This window comes from Asterias amurensis, chromosome 12 (assembly GCF_032118995.1).
Source record: "Asterias amurensis chromosome 12, ASM3211899v1".
NCBI classification, from domain to species: domain Eukaryota; kingdom Metazoa; phylum Echinodermata; class Asteroidea; order Forcipulatida; family Asteriidae; genus Asterias; species Asterias amurensis.
Genome location: NC_092659.1, coordinates 20,018,707 through 20,041,618, shown reverse-complemented (window position 1 = coordinate 20,041,618; position 22,912 = coordinate 20,018,707). Strand labels below are relative to the sequence as shown.

At 39.8% G+C, this 22,912-nt stretch overlaps 1 protein-coding gene across 1 annotated transcript; it reads right to left on the bottom strand.

The window, feature by feature from the left end:
* Positions 1-2,074: 2,074 nt before the first annotated feature.
* Positions 2,075-3,318, bottom strand: LOC139944800 (uncharacterized). The gene is made up of 2 exons (XM_071941909.1): positions 3,270-3,318; positions 2,075-2,882 (listed from the first exon to the last, which is right to left on the bottom strand). Exons 1-2 carry the CDS (start codon positions 3,316-3,318, stop codon positions 2,125-2,127), a joined length of 807 nt encoding a protein of 268 aa, XP_071798010.1. The 3' UTR covers positions 2,075-2,124.
* Between the last annotated feature and the right edge of the window lie 19,594 nt (positions 3,319-22,912).

Genomic DNA, 22,912 nt, shown 5'->3' with positions numbered 1-22,912 from the left:
TTGAATCGTAATTGAAACTAATTTAATTACAACAATACAACTAGAAGAAGAAAAAATCTAAATCAAATTAACCTAGAAGAAAAAAACTTGAAAACGAAAAGCTTTATAAAAAAAATAAAAAAAATAATAATATGAAAAATATATATATATTTAAAAAAAAAAAATAAATAAATAAATAAAATAAAAAATAAAAAATGAACACTTTAAAACTAAAAAGTAATTGTTTTTAAATAAAATTTTAAAAACAAAAAAACTTCACGCTTAAACCACAAAACAAAACAACAACGACAAAAACAATTACAAATCATAACATACTTCCACAAGTAAACTTTCACGTTTGCAACTTACACATACTTTACAATTAAGTTATAATAGTAGACAAGCTTGGGTTTTAAAATTCCAAAAGTCACTTTTTAAAGATGTAAAAATACATAAATATGGAAACAAATAAACAAATAAATAACGATATTAATCAATCAATCAATCAATCAATAAATTGTGTATGAATAAATCAATAATCAACTAAATAAATATAAAAATATATGAATAAAATGAGTTTTTCGATCAAAACAAACAAATAATCAACTAAATAAATTACGTGTGATGAGTTTCAAATGTTATCAACTTTGTTTAAAATGAGTTTTTCGATCAAACCGAACAAATAATAGTAAACAAAATTACGTGTGATGTGTTTAAAATGTTATCAACTTTGTTAGTATAAATGACGTAATACAACAAAACCTAGCATATTTTGGTAATTATTGCGTCACATCTCTGCTTTTGGTGTCTTTTTTTTCATATCTAAACAACAGAATACTGTTGTATACATTCAGAGTTTGTATGTGTTTAATTTTCTAGCTGATGATTTTGAACTTAGAAGTTATTGTGCGGTAATTTTGTTATTTACAAGTAATTTTAAGATTTTTTCCTGTGACGAATGTCATGAACTGTTTTCGAGGTGTAAAAATCGTAACCGCCATCTAGCCCGCCATGTTGTTATCAAACAACAACAGTGGTGAATGCGGTAAAAATGTTTGCTCAAATCGACATTAAGCTTTCGCAGACATATGCAAAGTCAGCATGTGCCTCAAATTGGCCACATGACTTCAACCTGACACCAAATACACCCTAAGAACCAAAATATATTTGGCGGTGATGTCAGAAACTTATATATAATACGTCACGAAGGTGAATGAAGTTAAAGTGCAGAAATTCAACATGAAAGGAACTAACTATGGACGGTGAAATTCAAAGATAACTTGGATATTCATGATCCGTCAGACATTCTTGGAAACTTTACACATTGTGTTTGAGAGTCTTTTAGACACACTGTACACTAACCCTACACCTAAAGATCTCGTCCGCACTCCGCATAGTATAATTACTTTACTGTTCAGAGTTAAATTACTCCATACAGTACATTCAATGCCAAGGATCATCTGACAGATGGGCGGGTTCTTTTTTTAGCCAAGTGCAACAACCCCACTACCCATTCTCAATATGACAGTTTGGAAATCAATGTGACCCCACACATTGCTGTGCCTGAGGGGGAAACAATCGTCAGAAACATGACATTTTTGGAGGTTTTGAAAAAATGGACAAATTTGAATTAAAATAAAGATTAATTATGTTGCCCATGCGCCATCGTTATTGCAAAAGCGAATATTGGTCAACACAAACGCTGGGACTCGATAAGCAAGGTTATCTACTTCAAAAGGTTCTCGCCTAGTCAATTCCACAATATTTAATTGGTATTTCCGCTTGTTGGTGTGATATTGTTTCCATTTTGATTGTTGGGAAGTCCTTATCAAGACTATGACGAGAAATTGTCACGTTCGTAGACGTAACGTTGACTTGGTACCATAGTTCGGCGGGACCTTTTCCCCCACGGTGCCGTCATAAAGAGCCCCTACTTTAGGCACCCGCTTCGTCTTTTTATTTATGTCTCTTTATTCACTTAAATAATTATATTTTAAGTTAAATTTAAACAACAAACGGATAATAAACACAGAATCATTGGATAACAAATCAATACATATTTTTTTATTTCTTTACCTTTATTTAAAACCATGTACGTAAGTATAATTAAATACTATAAGGAGGAACAGTTATGTAATATTACTTCTAACACAAACTACGATTGTATTCATTCAGTTGTTTGATCGTGGAGTCAATCAATTTGGATAAGTCATCAAAAACCGCTGAATGAAATAGACGAGCAACGTCCTCTGGATCCTCTTTCCATCCGTTAAGGATGTCTTGAATCATTGAGTTTGGATCCTCCTCACTCGATTCAGTTATTCTTAGAAAAGAGATCATAACACAAAGAATGTCTAAAACAGTATCTACTTGAACAGACTCCTTCGCTTTTTCGTAATGTTCATCTACATAATCGTAGAGTCGGCACTCCGGAGACACTCCAAAATATAAACATTCATGTTCAGCTTGACTCGCCCAGTTCTCCTCGCATCCTTCACATGCACGTTGGGTTTGCTCGTAGTACGTGAAACGGAGTATCTCGTTGGCGATGATTTTAGTCAGGATTATTTTGATCACCATTCTGAATGATGGGGAGTCCTTCTTCGTGCCATCGCTCTCGATTGGAGAGGCAACCGACTCGTCCATAGCTGCAGCAAGGATAGCAGACGGAGTTGAATCGACCATTCTTCTCTGCCCGCGCTGGACAGGCTTGGTGATTGTAGGAATGATCCACACACTCTCTCTGGTAATGATGTTGTAAAAGTAAGACCTTCCCTCCTTTGCGCTGAAAGATTCACGCCATCCTGCTTTGACTTGCTCGTGTGTAAGTTTTTTCACACAGTCAAATGGCCTGAACACAGACGTCGGGGAGTTAGGTGTTCCCGTCAACACACCGTCACAGTCTATTTAGGTATGAATACTTCAGCCATGGTTAACGGCGACAGATACCGTTTAGCAAAAAATTTGCGGAATGAGTGTTAAAGATTGAAAACGATCACTTTTTATAAGTCCTTTTCAGCCATCTATGTTTAACCAACCGATCAGGAACTATTCTAACTCTTACATAACTCTCCTTCACACTTTACGTAACTACCCGTCCGGACTTGCCCTAACGTCACGCATGTGACTGACGTTTACGTAACATATCTCGTCCTGACTTGTCCTTGACGTCACAGCTCACTGTTAACATGTCTCGTCTTGTCCTCTAAAGATCTTATACGGATCATACCTACACTGAGAGTACGTGGACAATAAAGACCACGGCATCTAATAGAACTCAACTAACCCACCCTTCCTCGACGTTTTGTCAGACGTTGTGGAATCGACTGGCTCGATCATTTTCACCTCGTGAAACTACAAACGAGTCGTCAATGTCTGCGTGGACATTTCTTTCGGCGCTCCGTGAATCACTCCCGCACATCCCAAATGAGTCAAACAATAACAGTTTGCCTCATTCACACTACCATGAGGAAGACTAATCATCACTGCGTGGCTCTTTCAAGATGCTCATTGTATCTTGAACACTACAATACCACTTGTCCGTCACTGCATGATCGACACTTCGTGACCTGATCACTCAGATTTTTACTCATTTTTCACTCATGGACTTGCTTCTCATTCAAAATAATACTAACACTCGTTATCTTTGGGCGAAAATTGGGCGATGAAGACGAGCACAGTTTACTGTTCAGAACATCAAGACCACATCGGCTCTATTCTGGTTGTACTCGAAAGTTTACTTAGTTACAGTTACTTCTTATTAGTACTGTGAATTCATTTATTTTGTACATAATGGTTTGATATCATTATGTCTTTATACGCTAGGTAAATCGTCCGAAAATATGTTCAAAACCTCCGGACGAGCTGTAAGAAAAGTGCACCATTTAATGATTTAACAAAGTCGATGAAAAAACAAATTAAAAAAAGAGGAAAACGTACATGCTTAAACAAAACTGGTTTTTATTTAACTGAAAAGATGGTATAGACGGTAAACACACTTTTTCGTAAGTATGTACGGTGTATGAGGGTGTAATTGTTTTATCGTTTTTGGCTAAAAAAAGAACCCGCCCATCTGTCAGATGATCCTTGGCATTGAATGTACTGTATGGAGTAATTTAACTCTGAACAGTAAAGTAATTATACTATGCGGAGTGCGGACGAGATCTTTAGGTGTAGGGTCAGTGTACAGTGTGTCTAAAAGACTCTCAAACACAATGTGTAAAGTTTCCAAGAATGTCTGACGGATCATGAATATCAAAGTTATCTTTGAATTTCACCGTCCAGTTAGTTCCTTTCATGTTGAATTTCTGCACTTTAACTTCATTCACCTTCGTGACGTATTATATATAAGTTTCTGACATCACCGCCAAATATATTTTGGTTCTTAGGGTGTATTTGGTGTCAGGTTGAAGTCATGTGGCCAATTTGAGGCACATGCTGACTTTTCATATGTTTGCGAAAGCTTAATGTCGATTTGAGCAAACATTTTTACCGCATTCACCACACTGTTGTTTGATAACAACGTGGCGGGCTAGATGGCGGTTACGATTTTTACACCTCGAAAACAGTTCATGACATTCGTCACAGGAAAAAATCTTAAAATTACTTGTAAATAACAAAATTACCGCACAATAACTTCTAAGTTCAAAATCATCAGCTAGAAAATTAAACACATACAAACTCTTAATGTCTACAACAGTATTCTGTTGTTTAGATATGAAAAAAAGACACCAAAAGCAGAGATGTGACGCAATAATTACCAAAATATGCTAGGTTTGGTTGTATTACGTCATTTATACTAACAAAGTTGATAACATTTTAAACACATCACACGTAATTTTGTTTACTATTATTTGTTCGGTTTGATCGAAAAACTCATTTTAAACAAAGTTGATAACATTTGAAACTCATCACACGTAATTTATTTAGTTGATTATTTGTTTGTTTTGATCGAAAAACTCATTTTATTCATATATTTTTATATTTATTTAGTTGATTATTGATTTATTCATACACAATTTATTGATTGATTGATTGATTGATTAATATCGTTATTTATTTGTTTATTTGTTTCCATATTTATGTATTTTTACATCTTTAAAAAGTGACTTTTGGAATTTCAAAACCCAAGCTTGTCTACTATTATAACTTAATTGTAAAGTATGTGTAAGTTGCAAACGTGAAAGTTTACTTGTGGAAGTATGTTATGATTTGTAATTGTTTTTGTCGTTGTTGTTTTGTTTTGTGGTTTAAGCGTGAAGTTTTTTTGTTTTTAAAATTTTATTTAAAAACAATTACTTTTTAGTTTTAAAGTGTTCATTTTTTATTTTTTATTTTATTTATTTATTTATTTATTTTTTTTAAATATATATATATTTTTCATATTATTATTTTTTTTATTTTTTTTATAAAGCTTTTCGTTTTCAAGTTTTTTTCTTCTAGGTTAATTTGATTTAGATTTTTTCTTCTTCTAGTTGTATTGTTGTAATTAAATTAGTTTCAATTACGATTCAATTAGTTTGTGTAATAAAGGACTTGCTTAAGTCTATTTTGTTGTTGTGGGTGACGTTACGGAGCCCGCCCTGGGGCCGCCATATTTGGATCGAGCATGACATGACATGCATGGTACAGCAGTTCACAGCTCAGAAATAAAGCAAGATTGACGTCCATTAAGTTTCCTTTATGGCGTGCTTCCTTTACTAGTACTTATAATATTAACAATAGTGGCTTCTTATAATATCGCACAAATCTGTCACCCAGTGACGCTCAAAACGTCAAGTTTTTTAATTAATATTTCATATTAAGCTCGTTTTCTTTGTTTGTTCTTGTTTATCGTTCACATAATGTGTAAAAAATAGGTTGTCAGTCGTTTACTTTGTGTTTAAATTTGTTTTTTACTTTGTGTTTAATGACTATTTATGTGAGAGGTTTCCAAGTGTCTGCACTTGTGATTGCAACGATGTAGGCCCATAAATATACAGAAACTATGGCGCGGGACAATAAATGTGATTCTTCATTTCGTCATTGATAAGTATTGATTTGCTGTGTTTGTGCATTTTCCCCCCATTTTCTCTCTAGTTTCTCGTTTTATTTTAATATGTTTGTAAAAACAAAAAAGTTAGTGACCAGACGTTTCGACCTTAGCTCGAAGGCCTAATGAAAATACAACACACACACGTAATCAAGTATAGGACAGAAGCAGTCACGTGGAAAGATATGAAAGCACACAGAAAAAGCAAGGGATAAACAAAGAAGGTTGTGACAAGGCTTAGAGTGAATGGGCTGGTTTCACCACTGGAGGATGGGAGCACAAAAGACAAAATCAAAATTGATGAGAAGATGGAGAACAAACAAGTAATTAATTGGTGAATGAGGCAGAATAAAGGGCGGTATATCTGCGGGGAAAAGGACTCGAGGAAAAGACATAGTCATTTCCTTATTGGATATTGAGGCCATGGGGGTTAAAATGGACTGAAGGCGCTTTATCCACAGTTTGTCCCTACTCGGACGAACAATCTCTCTGTGGTTACCTAATATCAATATTGTTTGTAAATTGTTATTAATATGTGTTTCGATATTCGTTATTTGTTCCAGTCATTTGGTTTGTTTTATTACCCAGACTTGTTCTCTCAATACGAAGGCGAAGTCAATTTTTTCTGAGAAAGTAGGGGGGCCTACTGCATTTAGTGAAAACAAGGTGTTTTTGTACTAATTTTAACAGCCGGTTCCATCAAACATTGGCAACTCTTGTCTTGTTTGTGTACTATGTCTTGTTAATAGGTCAAAAGGGGACTCTTGATGAGTGACGCAATGGTTAATTTGTTTTACGGTTCCTTTGTTGCGGGTAAAGGTTTGTGACAACTCAGTCGTTTGTGTGCGTGTACAAATCATTGTTTAATGCTCGAATGTATTTTTACTTCGAAAACAAGCATTATTATTGCAACTTGGTTAATAAGTATTGAGAAAGAGGCTAGATCAATGAACTTACTACGATACCGTCAAAAAACATAAAGTGCAAAAATAGTGTGATTGTCATGCATGTCATCTGATTTTTGTGAGTTTATGCTCATGTTAATCGTAATGATGCACAACTAAAAGAGTCTTGATGGACCAAGTAGTTAATTAATACTTTTTGTGATAAACTTGTGGAAAACAAACAATCTAGGCCTAAACTGGTAAATGTACGGGTTAGATTTGTTTGTACACTAAACGAAGGGATGTACTTGTTTACCCATCGATCTTTTGTAATAAAGCAGTTTAATGCAATGAATGGTAGTACGATATTGGTGTGAGTGTTTTTTCTATCTTAACAAACTGGGAATGAAACTGGGAAAGATTTCACTTTGCCGAAATATTCGATTCAAAAGAATCGAATTGAACGTTCCCTTGATATGTAAAAACACAGAGTTATAGGAGGGATGGTTTTTTATTCTATAAAACGTGTGTTGTGCACGGATGTCTAGGGGGCCTACAAAAACTTGCAAATAAGTTATCTGAGTGATTTGTGGGAGGCACTTATACTCGTTAGTCACAACTCTCACGGGAAGGGGAGGCATCGATAGATAGTTCATTAAACCTAGGGTACTGAACCTGCTTCCTTGGTATGTGTGCGGGCTACAACGATGTTTTGAGGACAAACAAGTTGTGTTCATTGGATGTAACTGTATGTACGCCTACTTTGTGTGTGTATACATACATGTAGCTTGGATATGTAAGAACTTACAATTTGTTGGACAAGATAATGATAACTTAGCTTCTTTAATCTGTTTTGGGAGAATAGTTAATACTCCATGGACTTTAAAGGATAATTTTGGAACAGTCGTTCCATTGCGTAAAACAGTCTGACTTACATACACCGCCAATTGTCCATCGACTGAGTAAGATACTCGATATTTACAGTAAATTTAACCAAAACTAACGTCATGTTGGTACATCTTGCATTGCCTGGTACTCCGATGTACGGAAAGTAAACTTAGTCCTGTATTATGAGATGTTCACGAGGTAATATACTCCGATAAACACAAATAATTAAATAAACACCCCAACTCATTTTAATAACACGCCCGTCTCATCAGATTGTGTGTTTCATTATAGTATTCTCTTGTTTTAGACCTACAGCTAAGTATAAGCAAAGTTCGGTAGATTGCAACACATCTTATAACAGACGTAATATATAGGGCCCACGTATAGTTGATCGAGTGAATTGATCAATACAACACTATCGATTGAAGGATTAACTTCCTCATTCATAGCCATTCGCACGCGCCCGCTTAGTCCCGGAGATTATCTCCTAAAAGCTATTCTCTCCCATGACGTCACACATTGCATCACCACCTGTAATCGTGGCTACTGGTTTATTTACCCTTTGTATAAACAAACCGTTACACTCCCACCCAAATACAAGCTTTTTCTATGACTTTTGACAGACTGTTGGGTCATCGTATTTTTTTTTTAAAGATTAAACGTTAACTGTCCCAACGGTTTTTCCGTTAATCGTGTAGATAAACGAACTAATCGCGGACAACTGTCCTCTGTTTGGTTTTGTTGACGCAGATAATGCAACCCGCTACACATTGGCTCAACCCTTGAAGATGCTATCGAACGATCATGTTTTCCTGCAGACATGATGACCGTACAACTGACCAAAGTTATGATGTTTTGATAATTCAACGAAAATAATATTTATAAGTCAATGGGCTATGCGGGTGGAATGTATACAATGTATAACCCTAACTAATAATACTTCAACATCATCTTCAACGGATCAATAGGATTTATTTCCTTCAACCATTCAGTAAAACAGCAACGTCATTTTGCAAACGCCCTCTTTGTCAAAAGATATTCCCTACCAGCACTGACCAGTAATACTGCAACGTCATTCCCAAATGCTATACCAATACACACACACACACACACTACCTATGCATTGCACCACCGCTAGAAATTTTAATTGTTAACCCCTTTCGGGTACAGTTTGACCTCTCATTGTTCTCTGGGGCAAAGGGCAAAGTGTTCCCTATTTCTACCCTATTTTGGTAACAGTTTGACCTGTCCTTGTCTTCTAGGGGAAAGGTCAAAGTGTTACAGAGAGTCTATCTTAACTACTCACGCTAATTCGGCTTTTCGGGGTGGCTCGAAAATTAAAAAGTTTATTCCCCCGGTAGGGAAAAGGGAAGAGCGGACATCTTGTTTTTCTAATAGTCAACTCTGGAAATCGCGTTTTGACGGTACAAATCGACCAAGTTGAGCATCCTGAACAACTTTCCTGTGTGGAGTCATGCAAAATTCGCAAAACTTGGGAATAACAACTTTTTGTTGCAAAAGTGACGTCATAATTTGACCGATAATCGTCGATTACCGCCAAAGTATAACAGTGATGGAGTTCAAATTTGCACCGGCACACTCGGGTGGGGTATCCGCAAGAAGTAATCACGCTAATTCGGTTTTTCGGGGTGGCTCGAAAATTAAAAAGTTTATTCCCCCGGTAGGGAAAAGGGAAGAGCGGCCATCTTGTTTTTCTAATAGTCAACTCTGGAAATCGTGTTTTGACGGTACAAATCGACCAAGTTGAGCATCCTGAACAACTTTCCTGTTTGGAGTCATGCAAAATTCGCAAAACCTTGGGAATTACAACTTTTTGGTGCAAAAGTGACGTCATAATTTCACCAATAATCGTCGATTACCGCCAAAATATAACAATGACGGAGTTCAAATTTGCACCTGCACACTCGGGTGGGGTAACCGCAAGAAGTAATCACGCTAATTCGGCTTTTCGGGGTTGCTCGAAAATTCAAATTTTATTCCCCGGTTAGGGAAAAGGGAAGAGCGGCCATCTTGTTTTTCTAATAGTCAACTTTGGAAATCGCGTTTTGACGGTGCAAATCGACCAAGTTGAGCATCCTGAACAGCTTTACTGTGTGGAGTCGTGCAAAATTCGCAAAACCTTGGGAATTACAACTTTTTGTTGCAAAAGTGACGTCATAATTTGACCAAAAATCGTCGATTACCGCCAAAATATAACAGTGACGGAGTTCAAATTTGCACCGGCACACTCGGGTGGGGTATCCTCAAGAAGTAATCACGCTAATTCGGCTTTTCGGGGTGGCTCGAAAATTAAAAAGTTTATTCCCCCGGTAGGGAAAAGGGAAGAGCGGACATCTTGTTTTTCTAATAGTCAACTCTGGAAATCGCGTTTTGACGGTACAAATCGACCAAGTTGAGCATCCTGAACAACTTTCCCGTGTGGAGTCATGCAAAATTCGCAAAACCTTGGGAATTACAACTTTTTTATGCAAAAGTGACGTCATAATTTGACCAATAATCGTCGATTACCGCCAAAATATAACAGTGACGGAGTTCAAATTTGCACCGGCACACTCGTGTGGGGTATCCGCAAGAAGTAATCACGCTAATTCGGCTTTTCGGGGTGGCTCGAAAATTAAAAGGTTTATTCCCCCGTTTAGGGAAAAGGGAAGAGCGGCCATCTTGTTTTTCTAATAGTCAACTCTGGAAATCGCGTTTTGACGGTGCAAATCGACCAAGTTGAGCATCATGAACAACTTTCCTGTGTGGAGTCATGCAAAATTCGCAAAACCTTGGGAATTACAACTTTTGTGTTGCAAAAGTGACGTCATAATTTGACCAGAAATCGTCGATTACCGCCAAAATATAACAGTGATGGAGTTCAAATTTGCACCGGCACACTCGGGTGGGGTATCCGCAAGAAGTAATCACGCTAATTCGGCTTTTCGGGGTTGCTCGAAAATTCAAATTTTATTCCCCGGTTAGGGAAAAGGGAAGAGCGGCCATCTTGTTTTTCTAATAGTCAACTTTGGAAATCGCGTTTTGACGGTGCAAATCGACCAAGTTGAGCATCCTGAACAGCTTTCCTGTGTGGAGTCATGCAAAATTCGCAAAACCTTGGGAATTACAACTTTTTGTTGCAAAAGTGACGTCATAATTTGACCAGAAATCGTCGATTACCGCCAAAATATAACAGTGATGGAGTTCAAATTTGCACCGGCACACTCGGGTGGGGTATCCGCAAGAAGTAATCACGCTGATTCGGCTTTTCGGGGTTGCTCAAAAATTAAAATGTTATTCCCCGGTTAGGGAAAAGGGAAGAGCGGCCATCTTGTTTTTCTAATAGTCAACTCTGGAAATCGCGTTTTGACGGTGCAAATCGACCAAGTTGAGCATCCTGAACAGCTTTACTGTGTGGAGTCGTGCAAAATTCGCAAAACCTTGGGAATTACAACTTTTTGTTGCAAAAGTGACGTCATAAGTTGACCAAAAATCGTCGATTACCGCCAAAATATAACAGTGACGGAGTTCAAATTTGCACCGGCACACTCGGGTGGGGTATCCTCAAGAAGTAATCACGCTAATTCGGCTTTTCGGGGTGGCTCGAAAATTAAAAAGTTTATTCCCCCGGTAGGGAAAAGGGAAGAGCGGACATCTTGTTTTTCTAATAGTCAACTCTGGAAATCGCGTTTTGCCGGTACAAATCGACCAAGTTGAGCTTCCTGAACAACTTTCCTGTGTGGAGTCATGCAAAATTCGCAAAGTCTTGGGAATTACAACTTTTTGGTGCAAAAGTGACGTCATAATTTGACCAATAATCGTCGATTACCGCCAAAATATAACAATGACGGAGTTCAAATTTGCACCTGCACACTCGGGTGGGGTAACCGCAAGAAGTAATCATGCTAATTCGGCTTTTCGGGGTGGCTCGAAAATTAAAAAGTTTATTCCCCCGGTAGGGAAAAGGGAAGAGCGGACATCTTGTTTTTCTAATAGTCAACTCTGGAAATCGCGTTTTGACGGTACAAATCGACCAAGTTGAGCATCCTGAACAACTTTCCCGTGTGGAGTCATGCAAAATTCGCAAAACCTTGGGAATTACAACTTTTTGGTGCAAAAGTGACGTCATAATTTGACCAATAATCGTCGATTACCGCCAAAATATAACAATGACGGAGTTCAAATTTGCACCGGCACACTCGGGTGGGGTATCCGCAAGAAGTAATCACGCTAATTCGGCTTTTCGGGGTTGCTCGAAAATTAAAATTTTATTCCCCGGTTAGGGAAAAGGGAAGAGCGGCCATCTTGTTTTTCTAATAGTCAACTCTGGAAATCGCGTTTTGACGGTGCAAATCGACCAAGTTGAGCATTCTGAACAACTTTCCTGTGTGGAGTCATGCAAAATTCGCAAAACCTTGGGAATTATAACTTTTTGGTGCAAAAGTGACGTCATAATTTGACCAATAATCGTCGATTACCGCCAAAATATAACAATGACGGAGTTCAAATTTGCACCGGCACACTCGGGTGGGGTATCCGCAAGAAGTAATCACGCTAATTCGGCTTTTCGGGGTTGCTCGAAAATTAAAATTTTATTCCCCGGTTAGGGAAAAGGGAAGAGCGGCCATCTTGTTTTTCTAATAGTCAACTCTGGAAATCGCGTTTTGACGGTGCAAATCGACCAAGTTGAGCATTCTGAACAACTTTCCTGTGTGGAGTCATGCAAAATTCGCAAAACCTTGGGAATTATAACTTTTTGTTGCAAAACGGACGTCATAATTAGACCAATAATCGTCGATTACCGCCAAAATATAACAGTGACGGAGTTCAAATTTGCACCGGCACACTCGGGTGGGGTATCCTCAAGAATTAATTACGCTAATTCGGCTTTTCGGGGTGGCTCGAAAATTAAAAAATTTATTCCCCCGGTAGGGAAAAGGGAAGAGCGGCCATCTTGTTTTTCTAATAGTCAACTCTGGAAATTGCGTTTTGACGGTACAAATCGACCAAGTTGAGCATCCTGAACAACTTTCCTGTGTGGAGTCATGCAAAATTCGCAAAACCTTGGGAATTACAACCTTTTGGTGCAAAAGTGACGTCATAATTTGATCAATAATCGTCGATTACCGCCAAAATATAACAATGACGGAGTTCAAATTTGCACCGGCACACTCGGGTGGGGTATCCGCAAGAAGTAATCACGGTAATTCGGCTTTTCGGGGTGGCTCGAAAATTAAAAAGTTTATTCCCCGGTTAGGGAAAAGGGAAGAGCTGCCATCTTGTTTTTCTAATAGTCAACTCTGGAAATCGCGTTTTGACGGTACGAATCGACCAAGTTGAGCATCCTGAACAACTTTCCTGTGTGGAGTCATGCAAAATTCGCAAAACATCTTGTTTTTCTAATAGTCAACTCTGGAAATCGCGTTTTGACGGTGCAAATCGACCAAGTTGAGCATCCTGAACAACTTTCCTGTGTGGAGTCATGCAAAATTCGCAAAACCTTGGGAATTACAACTTTTGTGTTGCAAAAGTGACGTCATAATTTGACCAGAAATCGTCGATTACCGCCAAAATATAACAGTGATGGAGTTCAAATTTGCACCGGCACACTCGGGTGGGGTATCCGCAAGAAGTAATCACGCTAATTCGGCTTTTCGGGGTTGCTCAAAAATTAAAATTTTATTCCCCGGTTAGGGAAAAGGGAAGAGCGGCCATCTTGTTTTTCTAATAGTCAACTCTGGAAATCGCGTTTTGACGGTGCAAATCGACCAAGTTGAGCATCCTGAACAGCTTTACTGTGTGGAGTCGTGCAAAATTCGCAAAACCTTGGGAATTACAACTTTTTGTTGCTAAAGTGACGTCATAAGTTGACCAAAAATCGTCGATTACCGCCAAAATATAACAGTGACGGAGTTCAAATTTGCACCGGCACACTCGGGTGGGGTATCCTCAAGAAGTAATCACGCTAATTCGGCTTTTCGGGGTGGCTCGAAAATTAAAAAGTTTATTCCCCCGGTAGGGAAAAGGGAAGAGCGGACATCTTGTTTTTCTAATAGTCAACTCTGGAAATCGCGTTTTGCCGGTACAAATCGACCAAGTTGAGCTTCCTGAACAACTTTCCTGTGTGGAGTCATGCAAAATTCGCAAAGTCTTGGGAATTACAACTTTTTGGTGCAAAAGTGACGTCATAATTTGACCAATAATCGTCGATTACCGCCAAAATATAACAATGACGGAGTTCAAATTTGCACCTGCACACTCGGGTGGGGTAACCGCAAGAAGTAATCATGCTAATTCGGCTTTTCGGGGTTGATCGAAAATTAAAATTTTATTCCCCGGTTAGGGAAAAGGGAAGAGCGGCCATCTTGTTTTTCTAATAGTCAACTTTGGAAAACCGCGTTTTGACGGTGCAAATCGACCGAGTTGAGCATTCTGAACAGCTTTCCTGTGTGGAGTCATGCAAAATTCGCAAAACCTTGGGAATTACAACTTTTTGGTGCAAAAGTGACGTCATAATTTGACCAGAAATCGTCGATTACCGCCAAAATATAACAGTGACGGACTTCAAATTTGCACCGGCACACTCGGGTGGGGTATCCACAAGAAGTAATCACGCTAACTCGGCTTTTTGGGGTGGCTCGAAAATTAAAAAGTTTATTCCCTCAGTAGGGAAAAGGGAAGAGCGGCCATCTTGTTTTTCTAATAGTCAACTCTGGAAATCGCGTTTTGACGGTACAAATCGACCAAGTTGAGCATCCTGAACAACTTTCCCGTGTGGAGTCATGCAAAATTCGCAAAACCTTGGGAATTACAACTTTTTGGTGCAAAAGTGACGTCATAATTTGACCAATAATCGTCGATTACCGCCAAAATATAACAATGACGGAGTTCAAATTTGCACCGGCACACTCGGGTGGGGTATCCGCAAGAAGTAATCAAGCTAATTCGGCTTTTCGGGGTTGCTCGAAAATTAAAATTTTATTCCCCGGTTAGGGAAAAGGGAAGAGCGGCCATCTTGTTTTTCTAATAGTCAACTCTGGAAATCGCGTTTTGACGGTGCAAATCGACCAAGTTGAGCATTCTGAACAACTTTCCTGTGTGGAGTCATGCAAAATTCGCAAAACCTTGGGAATTATAACTTTTTGTTGCAAAAGTGACGTCATAATTTGACTAAAAATCGTCGATTACCGCCAAAATATAGCAGTTACAGAGTTCAAATTTGCACCGGCACACTCGGGTGGGGTATCCTCAAGAAGTAATCACGCTAATTCGGCTTTTCGGGGTGGCTCGAAAATTAAAAAGTTTATTCCCCCGGTAGGGAAAAGGGAAGAGCGGCCATCTTGTTTTTCTAATAGTCAACTCTGGAAATCGCGTTTTGACGGTACAAATCGACCAAGTTGAGCATCCTGAACAACTTTCCTGTGTGGAGTCATGCAAAATTCGAAAAACCTTGGGAATTACAACTTTTTTGAGCAAAAGTGACGTCATAATTTGACCAATAATCGTCGATTACCGCCAAAATATAACAGTGACGGAGTTCAAATTTGCACCGGCACACTCAGGTGGGGTATCCTCAAGAAGTAATCACGCTAATTCGGCTTTTCGGGGTGGCTCGAAAATTAAAAGGTTTATTCCCCCGGTAGGGAAAAGGGAAGAGCGGCCATCTTGTTTTTCTAATAGTCAACTCTGGAAATCGCGTTTTGACGGTACACGTCGACCAAGTTGAGCATCCTGAACAACTTTCCTGTGTGGAGTCATGCAAAATTCGCAAAACCTTGGGAATAACAACTTTTTGTTGCAAAAGTGACGTCATAATTTGACCGATAATCGTCGATTACCGCCAAAATATAACAGTGATGGAGTTCAAATTTACACCGGCACACTCGGGTGGGGTATCCGCAAAAAGTAATCACGCTAATTCGGCTTTTCGGGGTTGCTCGAAAATTAAAATTTTTTTCCCCGGTTAGGGAAAAGGCAAGAGCGGCCATCTTGTTTTTCTAATAGTCAACTCTGGAAAACGCGTTTTGACGGTGCAAATCGACCAAGTTGAGCATCCTGAACAGCTTTACTGTGTGGAGTCAAGCAAAATTCGCAAAACCTTGGGAATTACAATTTTTTGTTGCAAAAGTGACGTCATAATTTGACCAATAATCGACGATTACCGCCAAAATATAACAGTGACGGAGTTCAAATTTGCACCGGCACACTCGGGTGGGGTATTCTCAAGAAGTAATCACGCTAATTCGGCTTTTCGGGGTGGCTCGAAAATTAAAAAGTTTATTCCCCCGGTAGGGAAAAGGGAAGAGCGGACATCTTGTTTTTCTAATAGTCAACTCTGGAAATCGCGTTTTGACGGTACACATCGACCAAGTTGAGCATCCTGAACAACTTTCCTGTGTGGAGTCATGCAAAATTCGCAAAACCTCGGGAATAACAACTTTTTGTTGCAAAAGTGACGTTATAATTTGACCGATAATCGTCGATTACCGCCAAAATATAACAGTGATGGAGTTCAAATTTGCACCGGCACACTCGGGTGGGGTATCCGCAAGAAGTAATCACGCTAATTCGGCTTTTCGGGGTTGCTCGAAAATTTAAATTTTATTCCCCGGTTAGGGAAAAGGCAAGAGCGGCCATCTTGTTTTTCTAATAGTCAACTCTGGAAATCGCGTTTTGACGGTGCAAATCGACCAAGTTGAGCATCCTGAACAGCTTTACTGTGTGGAGTCATGCAAAATTCGCAAAACCTTGGGAATTACAACTTTTTGGTGCAAAAGTGACGTCATAATTAGACCAATAATCGTCGATTACCGCCAAAATATAACAGTGACGGAGTTCAAATTTGCACCGGCACACTCGGGTGGGGTATTCTCAAGAAGTAATTACGCTAATTCGGCTTTTCGGGGTGGCTCGAAAATTAAAAAATTTATTCCCCCGGTAGGGAAAAGGGAAGAGCGGCCATCTTGTTTTTCTAATAGTCAACTCTGGAAATTGCGTTTTGACGGTACAAATCGACCAAGTTGAGCATCCTGAACAACTTTCCTGTGTGGAGTCATGCAAAATTCGCAAAACCTTGGGAATTACAACCTTTTGGTGCAAAAGTGACGTCATAATTTGATCAATAATCGTCGATTACCGCCAAAATATAACAATGACGGAGTTCAAATTTGCACCGGCACACTCGGGTGGGGTATCCGCAAGAAGTATCCACGGTAATTCGGCTTTTCGGGGTGGCTCGAAAATTAAAAAGTTTATTCCCCCGGTAGGGAAAAGGGAAGAGCGGCCATCTTGTTTTTCTAACAGTCAACTCTGGAAATCGCGTTTTGACGGTACAAATCGACCAAGTTGAGCATCCTGAACAACTTTGCTGTGTGGAGTCATGCAAAATTCGCAAAACCTTGGGAATTACAACTTTTTGGTGCAAAAGTGACGTCATAATTTGACCAAAAATCGTCGATTACCGCCAAAATATAACAGTGACGGAGTTCAAATTTGCACCGGCACACTCGGGTGGGGTATCCTCAAGAAGTAATCACGCTAATTCGGCTTTTCGGGGTGGCTCGAAAATTAAAAAGTTTATTCCCCCGGTAGGGAAAAGGGAAGAGCGGCCATCTTGTTTTTCTAATAGTCAACTCTGGAAATCGCGTTTTGACGGTACAAATCGACCAAATTGAGCATCCTGAACAACTTTCCTGTGTGGAGTCATGCAAAATTCGAAAAACCTTGGGAATTACAACTTTTTGGAGCAAAAGTGACGTCATAATTTGACCAATAATCGTCGATTACCGCCAAAATATAACAGTGACGGAGTTCAAATTTGTACCGGCACACTCGGGTGGGGTATCCTCAAGAAGTAATCACGCTAATTCGGCTTTTCGGGGTGGCTCGAAAATTAAAAAATTTATTCCCCCGGTAGGGAAAAGGGAAGAGCGGCCATCTTGTTTTTCTAATAGTCAACTCTGGAAATCGCGTTTTGACGGTACACATCGACCAAGTTGAGCATCCTGAACAACTTTCCTGTGTGGAGTCATGCAAAATTCGCAAAACCTTGGGAATAACAACTTTTTGTTGCAAAAGTGACGTCATAATTTGACCGATAATCGTCGATTACCGCCAAAATATAACAGTGATGGAGTTCAAATTTACACCGGCACACTCGGGTGGGGTATCCGCAAAAAGTAATCACGCTAATTCGGCTTTTCGGGGTTGCTCGAAAATTAAAAAGTTTATTCCCCCGGTAGGGAAAAGGGAAGAGCGGCCATCTTGTTTTTCTAATAGTCAACTCTGGAATTCGCGTTTTGACGGTGCAAATCGACCAAGTTGAGCATCCTGAACAGCTTTACTGTGTGGAGTCATGCAAAATTCGCAAAACCTTGGGAATTACAATTTTTTGTTGCAAAAGTGACGTCATAATTTGACCAATAATCGACGATTACCGCCAAAATATAACAGTGACGGAGTTCAAATTTGCACCGGCACACTCGGGTGGGGTATTTTCAAGAAGTAATCACGCTAATTCGGCTTTTCGGGGTGGCTCGAAAATTAAAAAGTTTATTCCCCCGGTAGGGAAAAGGGAAGAGCGGCCATCTTGTTTTTCTAATAGTCAACTCTGGAAATCGCGTTTTGACGGTACACATCGACCAAGTTGAGCATCCTGAACAACTTTCCTGTGTGGAGTCATGCAAAATTCGCAAAACCTTGGGAATAAAAACTTTTTGTTGCAAAAGTGACGTTATAATTTGACCGATAATCGTCGATTACCGCCAAAATATAACAGTGAGGGAGTTCAAATTTGCACCGGCACACTCGGGTGGGGTATCCGCAAGAAGTAATCACGCTAAATCGGCGTTTCGGGGTTGCTCGAAAATTAAAATTTTATTCCCAGGTTAGGGAAAAGGGAAGAGCGGCCATCTTGTTTTTTCTAATAGTCAACTCTGGAAATCGCGTTTTGACGGTGCAAATCGACCAAGTTAAGCATCCTGAACAGCTTTCCTGTGTGGAGTCATGCAAAATTCGCCAAACCTTGGGAATTACAACTTTTTGGAGCAAAAGTGACGTCATAATTTGACCAAAAATCGTCGATTACCGCCAAAATATAACAGTGACGGAGTTCAAATTTGCACCGGCACACTCGGGTGGGGTATCCTCAAGAAGTAATCACGCTAATTCGGCTTTTCGGGGTGGCTCGAAAATTAAAAAGTTTATTCCCCCGGTAGGGAAAAGGGAAGAGCGGTCATCTTGTTTTTCTAATAGTCAACTCTGGAAATCGCGTTTTGACGGTACAAATCGACCAAGTTGAGCATCCTGAACAACTTTCCTGTGTGGAGTCATGCAAAATTCGCAAAACCTTGGGAATTACAACTTTTTGGTGCAAAAGTAACGTAATAATTTGATCAATAATCGTCGATTACCGCCAAAATGTAACAATGACGGAGTTCAAATTTGCACCGGCACACTCGGGTGGGGTATCCGCAAGAAGTTATCTAGCTAATTCGGCTTTTCGGGGTTGCTCGAAAATTAAAATTTTATTCCCCGGTTAGGGAAAAGGGAAGAGCGGCCATCTTGTTTTTCTAATAGTCAACTCTGGAAATCGCGTTTTGACGGTGCAAATCGACCAAGTTGAGCATTCTGAACAACTTTCCTGTGTGGAGTCATGCAAAATTCGCAAAACCTTGGGAATTATAACTTTTTGGTGCAAAAGTGACGTCATAATTTTACTAAAAATCGTCGATTACCGCCAAAATATAGCAGTTACGGAGTTCAAATTTACACCGGCACACTCGGGTGGGGTATCCGCAAGAAGTAATCACCCTAATTCGGCTTTTCAGGGTGGCTCGAAAATTAAAAAGTTTATTCCCCCGGTAGGGAAAAGGAAAGAGCGGCCATCTTGTTTTTCTAACAGTCAACTCTGGAAATCGCGTTTTGACGGTACAAATCGACCAAGTTGAGCATCCTGAACAACTTTGCTGTGGGAGTCATGCAAAATTCGCAAAACCTTGGGAATTACAACTTTTTGGTGCAAAAGGGACGCCATAATTTGACTAAAAATCGTCGATTACCGCCAAAATATAACAGTGACGGAGTTCAAATTTGCACCGGCACACTCGGGTGGGACATCCGCAAGAAGTAATCACGCTAATTCGGCTTTTCGGGGTTGCTCGAAAATTAAAAAGTTTATTCCCCCAGTAGGGAAAAGGGAAGAGCGGCCATCTTGTTTTTCTAATAGTCAACTCTGGAAATCGTGTTTTGACGGTACAAATCGACCAAGTTGAGCATCCTGAACAGCTTTACTGTGTGGAGTCATGCAAAATTCGCAAAACCTTGGGAATTACAACTTTTTGGTGCAAAAGAGACGTCATAATTTGACCAATAATCGTCGATAACCGCCAAAATATAACAGTGACGGAGTTCAAATTTGCACCGGCACACTCGTGTGAGGTATCGTCAAGAAGTAATCACGCTAATTCGGCTTTTCGGGGTTGCTCGAAAATTGAAATTTTATTCCCCGGTTAGGGAAAAGGGAAGAGCGGCCATCTTGTTGTTCTAATAGTCAACTCTGGAAATCGCGTTTTGACGGTGCAAATCGACCAAGTTGAGCATCCTGAACAGCTTTCCTGTGTGGAGTCATGCAAAATTCGCCAAACCTTGGGAATTACAACTTTTTGGTGCAAAAGTGACGTCATAATTTGACCAAAAATCTTCGATTACCGCCAAAATATAACAGTGACGGAGTTCAAATTTGCACCGGCACACTCGGGTGGGGTATCCTCAAGAAGTAATCACGCTAATTCGGCTTTTCGGGGTGGCTCGAAAATTAAAAAGTTTATTCCCCCGGTAGGGAAAAGGGAAGAGCGGTCATCTTGTTTTTCTAATAGTCAACTCTGGAAATCGCGTTTTGACGGTACAAATCGACCAAGTTGAGCATCCTGAACAACTTTCCTGTGTGGAGTCATGCAAAATTCGCAAAACCTTGGGAATTACAACTTTTTAGTGCAAAAGTGACGTCATAATTTGATCAATAATCGTCGATTACCGCCAAAATATAACAAACACGGAGTTCAAATTTGCACCGGCACACTCGGGTGGGGTATCCGCAAGAAGTAATCAAGCTAATTCGGCTTCTCGGGGTTGCTCGAAAATTAAAATTTTATTCCCCGGTTAGGGAAAAGGGAAGAGCGGCCATCTTGTTTTTCTAATAGTCAACTCTGGAAATCGCTTTTCGACGGTGCAAATCGACCAAGTTGAGCATCCTGAACAGCTTTCCTGTGTGGAGTCATGCAAAATTCGCAAAACCTTGGGAATTACAACTTTTTGTTGCAAAAGTGACGTCATAATTTGACTAAAAATCGTCGATTACCGCCAAAATATAGCAGTTACGGAGTTCAAATTTGCACCGGCACACTCGGGTGGGGTATCCTCAAGAAGTAATCACGCTAATTCGGCTTTTCGGGGTGGCTCGAAAATTAAAAAGTTTATTCCCCCGGTAGGGAAAGGGAAGAGCGGCCATCTTGTTTTTCTAATAGTCAACTCTGGAAATCGCGTTTTGACCGTACAAATCGACCAAGTTGAGCATCCTGAACAACTTTCCTGTGTGGAGTCATGCAAAATTCGCAAAACCTTGGGAATTAAAACTTTTTGGTGCAAAAGTGACGTCATAATTTGACCAAAAATCGTCGATTACCGCCAAAATATAACAATGACGGAGTTCAAATTTGCACCGGCACACTCGGGTGGGGTATCCTCAAGAAGTAATCACGCTAATTCGGCTTTTCGGGGTGGCTCGAAAATTAAAAAGTTTATTCCCCCGGTAGGGAAAAGGAAGGAGCGGTCATCTTGTTTTTCTAATAGTCAACTCTGGAAATCGCGTTTTGACGGTACAAATCGACCAAGTTGAGCATCCTGAACAACTTTCCTGTGTGGAGTCATGCAAAATTCGCAAAACCTTGGGAATTACAACTTTTTGGTGCAAAAGTAACGTAATAATTTGATCAATAATCGTCGATTACCGCCAAAATGTAACAATGACGGAGTTCAAATTTGCACCGGCACACTCGGGTGGGGTATCCGCAAGAAGTTATCTAGCTAATTCGGCTTTTCGGGGTTGCTCGAAAATTAAAATTTTATTCCCCGGTTAGGGAAAAGGGAAGAGCGGCCATCTTGTTTTTCTAATAGTCAACTCTGGAAATCGCGTTTTGACGGTGCAAATCGACCAAGTTGAGCATTCTGAACAACTTTCCTGTGTGGAGGCATGCAAAATTCGCAAAACCTTGGGAATTATAACTTTTTGTTGCAAAAGTGACGTCATAATTTTACTAAAAATCGTCGATTACCGCCAAAATATAGCAGTTACGGAGTTCAAATTTGCACCGGCACACTCGGGTGGGGTATCCGCAAGAAGTAATCACCCTAATTCGGCTTTTCAGGGTGGCTCGAAAATTAAAAAGTTTATTCCCCCGGTAGGGAAAAGGAAAGACCGGCCATCTTGTTTTTCTAACAGTCAACTCTGAAAATCGCGTTTTGACGGTACAAATCGACCAAGTTGAGCATCCTGAACAACTTTGCTGTGGGAGTCATGCAAAATTCGCAAAACCTTGGGAATTACAACTTTTTGGTGCAAAAGGGACGCCATAATTTGACCAAAAATCGTCGATTACCGCCAAAATATAACAGTGATGGAGTTCAAGTTTGCACCGGCACACTCGGGTGGGGTATCCGCAAGAAGTAATCACGCTAATTCGGCTTTTCGGGGTTGCTCGAAAATTAAAAAGTTTATTCCCCCAGTAGGGAAAAGGGAAGAGCGGCCATCTTGTTTTTCTAATAGTCAACTCTGGAAATCGTGTTTTGACGGTACAAATCGACCAAGTTGAGCATCCTGAACAGCTTTACTGTGTGGAGTCATGCAAAATTCGCAAAACCTTGGGAATTACAACTTTTTGGTGCAAAAGAGACGTCATAATTTGACCAATAATCGTCGATAACCGCCAAAATATAACAGTGACGGAGTTCAAATTTGCACCGGCACACTCGTGTGAGGTATCGTCAAGAAGTAATCACGCTAATTCGGCTTTTCGGGGTTGCTCGAAAATTAAAATTTTATTCCCCGGTTAGGGAAAAGGGAAGAGCGGCCATC